The 5,000-nt window shown below is 46.4% G+C and overlaps 1 protein-coding gene across 4 annotated transcripts in view; it reads right to left on the reverse strand.

Annotated features, from left to right (window-relative positions):
• Positions 1-3,725: 3,725 nt before the first annotated feature.
• The window catches only part of phf19 (PHD finger protein 19), an 11,913-nt gene continuing 10,638 nt past the window's right edge, over positions 3,726-5,000 (reverse strand). For all 4 annotated transcript variants that reach the window (XM_085476631.1, XM_085476634.1, XM_085476633.1 and 1 more), the window contains one exon: positions 3,726-5,000. This exon is cut by the window's right edge and continues 13 nt beyond it. In XM_085476631.1, the coding sequence (XP_085332757.1) occupies positions 4,668-5,000 (333 nt within the window). In that variant the 3' untranslated portion in view covers positions 3,726-4,667.

A 5,000-nucleotide genomic window follows, 5' to 3' on the forward strand; every position in this document is an offset into this window, starting at 1 on the left:
TGTTTTGCAATGTTGTTGTTTTTTTTGTTGCATTGTTGATTTGTTTTTCACCCAAGCAGCTAATAAAGCTGATGAAATACAATGTTGCCTCCTAAGATTCTATAATAGAATGAAACAATAATGCCAGCTATAAATAAAGACAATAATTGAATGAATTATGAAACTCATTTTTTTCTATTAGATCTGAAAATGTTGTGTAACACTACAACCTGAAACGACAAATAGATGCGTTGGCCTGTGCAGGAGATAAAGAAAAACATGTAACAGCAGCTGTGAGATGGAATCGTCCAAATCACCAAAGTAAACTGGAGCTGGGCTTGTTGCAGGATCTGAAGTTACTAAACATGTTGTGAGTGTACGCACTCACGCTTAGGACCATATAATAATAAATATGTGCGTGATGAAAGTTGTGCAGCACGCTAACGTCCTTACTCCACTCTGTGTGCTCGTGTGGGTCTGACTCTTTCACTCCTTTGATTTGTTCCTCGTACTTTTTTTGCCTCTTCGTCACGTCTGTCTTCGTACGGAGCTGCCGTGTTCACCGTGGTTTCGTACATCACTGTTTTTGGGGCAAATAAAATGCAAGTAGGGATTAAAACTGCAGAATTAAGATTAGAGGAGCTGGAAATGCTAGCGCTCGATGCAGTGTTTTGATTTTGTTGCCACTCGTACCTACAACGCAACGCGCGAAAGTCACGTTGTCTGTCGATCTCTATTGCGAAGCTAGCCGCTCACAATGGCGAAGAGAAAAGTTAATTCTGAAAGCAGAGCCTTTCAGCACCAGTGGCAGGCTGAATATATGTTTACAGACATGCTGGTAAACACGTGTGTCTTATTAGTGGAGCGAATGTGGCTGTAATGAAGCAATTTAATTTAAGACGGCACGACGAGACGAAACGTCAGGATAAGCAGAAAAACCTAAACGCAGAAACTACAGGAAGTAGACGAGCTAAAGAAGAATCTGACATTTCAGCAGACGTTTGTCACCAGAGCAAAACCACAAAGTGAAGCTGTTGTGAAAGCAAGTTTTATTGTGGCAGAGGAGCCAAATCAGCCCGGCTATTTACCGAGGGAGAGTTTCTAAAGAGCTGCATGATGAAGCTGTGCGTCGTCTTGTGTCCAGACAAAACACAGATTTTGGCAAATGTGAGCCTGAATAGAAACGTATGTCAAAGTGTAAACGACATGAAACTGTCCTGGGACAAACTTGTTGGATGCAGCGCCGGTGTTGTGCGGTGAAAAAAAACTGACTAGTCAGTAGGATGCGAGTAAAGATGCAGGAGGAGAACTGTACCGGTGAGTTAACAGCATCACTGCATCACACACCAGGAAAGGCTGTGTGGTAAAGTCCTTAAAATGGAGCATGTAATGATCACCGTAACGGAGACCGTGAATTTGATCCGAACTAAAGGTTTAAATCACCGTCAATTTCAGTCTTTTATGATGCAGTGATCCCTGTTGCCAAGTAATGTTGAGCCAAGTCAGTGCAACAGTGTTCCCAAATGCGCACTTTGCTGATAAACTGAGTGCACTGAGTTTGTGGCGCTTTGGTGACTTTGAAGCACAAAAAGAGAATTTCGAGCTGCTTCACAACCCAACGTGGAAACTGCACCCGTGCAGATTCAGATGCAGTGTAATGATGCACTCAGGCAAAGTACGACACTGACTGGCCCGCACAGTTTATTAGCTCCACTCCTGCAGCAACGCCCAGCTCCGTCTACATGCGGCTCCAACCTTGTGTTTGCTTTCATTTACTTTTTCTGGGCTTTTGGCAGCATGTTCTTGTTTCTAACTTGCATAATTTTGACAGGATATATTTTTATGGAGAGCAAAATGTTTAAAGAATAAACTTTAACTTTAAAGTTTATTTATTCTGGAATAATATTCCTGTCTGTATTCATATTTATGTTTACAAAACATTGTTTTAGTGTGTTCAATAAATGTTTATCTTGACCTAAAGTGTGCCTTGAGGTTTGGCCCCCAGTGCAATTGAGTTTGGCAGCCCTGCAGCAGATATTTTAATGGCCTGCATTTGTATAGTGCTTTTCTAGTCCCTAAGGACCCCAAAGCGCTTCACACTATATCCATTCATTCACACACTGGCGATGGCTACATTGTAGCCACAGCTGCCCTGGGGCGCACTGACAGAGGCGAGGCTGCCGGACACTGGCGCCACCGGGCCCTCTGACCACCACCAGTAGGCAAACACGGGGTTAGTATCTTGCCCAAGGTTATTTGACATGCAGCCAGGAGACAGCCTGGGATCGAACCACCGACCTTCTGATTAGTGGCTGACCTGCTCTACCACCTGCGCTACAGCCACCCCATGGTCAGTCCAACCTCCAGGGGCATAATATCATCCCTGTACAATCTAGTCTCCCACTTACAATCTTCTTCAGTAGCTGCCATCGAATCTAAATGGGAACAAGACATAACTTTCATATCACAGATGACCTGTGGGACTCTGTCCTCGGCCAAGTTCACAATATATCGATGTGTGCTCGACACACTCATTTAAGATCATCGGGTGCATTGATCCAGGGTCAGGCTGGAGCGTATACACCCAGCCTGTAGGGGGTGCTCCTGGTACATTACTTCATATGTACTGGTCCTTCATTGGCCAACGTTTGGAACTGTTTCCCAAACGATGTCTGAAGTCCTCAAATTAAACCAGAGCCACTCTGTGCTACGTTTGATGCGCCCAGGACCTGAAGCTGCCCAACTCCAGAGTCAGAGTGTTAAACTTTTCATTACTGCTGACCAGGCGAGCTACCTGACCCCCCTCCCGCATGTGCAATGAGTAAAAGATACAACGTCCTGCTTTGTTTAGTTCAGTTCAATTCTGAAGTACTTTGTTATACGTAGCACTGAAACCTTTGTCTAATGAAAGGTCAGGATGAAATGGAAAATGCAGTTAGAAGGAACATTTACACGATCCTCCACATTTATTATGTTGATGTTTTCATGAATGGTCAGATGGTCCGCTGCTGTGAATTATGGGACGGAATTTTCTTCTCCCCGTTCATAAAGGATGCTCTGCTAAGGGAAGCATTGAAGTTCCTTTGCGTAGTGTTTGGAGAACTGGAACAGCTCTGGTTATGGCCACCATGCAGATACATCGCTCAGTGAGGAACCTTCCTGAGCAAAAAGGGTCGTTTGGAACGCACCTCGATCTCCCTTAGACTGTGCTGCTTTCAATCAGGTCCCTGATTTAAGGGAAAACATGAGCTGGACCTCATGTCTGACCTCAGGCAGGCGTAAAGAAACACAGAGCAGGTACACAAACACAAAGTATGGACAGGTGAAGAAGCTTACAGGTAGATGCAGGTGGTCTCCTCTGCTGTGAATCTGTCACATCGCCATGTTACCCGTCTGCCTGAATACCTGTGTGAGTGCTGGGACCCTCAGGACAACGACACAGATGCACCTGAACACTCATGCAGGTTTCTCTGCCTTTTAACACCTTAACTGGATTATCAGATTACCTACACTAGCGTCTCTCACACACTCACACACTCTCACACACTCACACACACACACCTGTATACCTGCCTTTGTGAGGACTCTCAGTAACATGAAAGCTCCCCAGGACCCTGTAAATCTGGACCCATAAAGTTAGACCAGAGCCAGGTGTAGACTGACTGACACTCACAGGTTTTCACAAACCCAGGTTTCCACGCATCTCTGCTTCTCAGACACACACAGAAACACAGAAAGGTCAAAGGTCAGAAAACATTTGTTTTTAATCCAGAGAAAGCTGGCAGCTGATTGGTCAGCTGGAGAGGAAAACAGCAAACAAACAGTCAGATGATCAAAACAAGCATTTAACAGGCCAATAGGAGCAGAGCATATCTTAAAGTGACAGAGTGCCAGTTTAACGTCTCAGAGACTGTTAGCACTATTAGCATCCCTCATTCACAAATATGGGCTGCGTTAGCTTCAAGCTAGGAGAAACACTGATCGGTGGCTCAGATTGATCACCAGCAGGCGCACTTTGGTGTTTGCATAGACGACGAATGGGATGCTCCGCAGGTGAGATCATGTGATAGAGTGAGAACACTGCACAGGTGAGGAAGGGGCAGGTAAACATGTGACTAAGTGCTTCTGATCAGGTACACAACATGAAAACTTCAGGGGAGGGAGGGGGCAAGAGAGGCAGGGTGCTGTCTGACAGCCAGGGGGCGCTGCATGAGGAACTCTGAGTGTTTTACAAATCAGAGCAAAAGAAGAACTCCACCAGTGTGACATCATTACAACCAGGAAAACAACTAATCAGTGTGTGAGGCTGCAAACATGGTGGAGGTGGGAGGAGTCAGGCGGGAGCTCTGTGTGTCTCTTTGGCTGCATTTAAACACTTTTTAAACTAAAAACTATTTTTTCCAGGATCGAGTTCAGCTTTGATTCCTGATTCCTCAAAACTCACCAGCCAGCTGGGGATATACAGCCCACATGTTTAACGGGGACACGGGGAGCCCGGTGGTTTAACGGGGACACGGAGAGCCCGGTGATTTAACAGGGATCCAAATGTTTAACAGGGACACGGGGAGACCAGGTGGTTGCGGGGCCACAGTGTCAGTTCAGGTTTCAACCAATAAGCAGCTCACCAGCAGCAAGTGTAGAGGAAAAGGAATCAAAGCTTCTAACACCACCTGGACCTTAATAACGTCCTAATAAGGGGTCGTCCCCTCCCACTCCAGCAAGTACTGGACCGTCCCCTGAGGGGTGATGCGGCGAGCCAACACCTGGTAGCGCTCGCCATTGGTTAGCCTACCCGCTACTCCAAAGTAAGAGGAGATGGAGGAGTGGAGGTGGGAGTTGTCAGACGGCAGCGGTGAGTGGTCTGACAAGAAGTGGGAGGAGTCTGTGGTCAGGTGGGTGTGGTTTGTAGCTTCCTGGGCCCCAATGATGCCAGAAGGCTCTTCCCCTCCAAGCTCCTCCCCTGCCTCACTGCGATTGGCCCACTGGCTGTAACTGTTCCGGGGTAACTTCCTCTTTCTGCT

Source organism: Copadichromis virginalis, linkage group LG12, assembly GCF_057382275.1.
Source record: "Copadichromis virginalis isolate Kocher_CV1m ecotype Utaka linkage group LG12, C_Virginalis_male_GT1.1, whole genome shotgun sequence".
Taxonomy (NCBI): Eukaryota; Metazoa; Chordata; class Actinopteri; order Cichliformes; family Cichlidae; genus Copadichromis; species Copadichromis virginalis.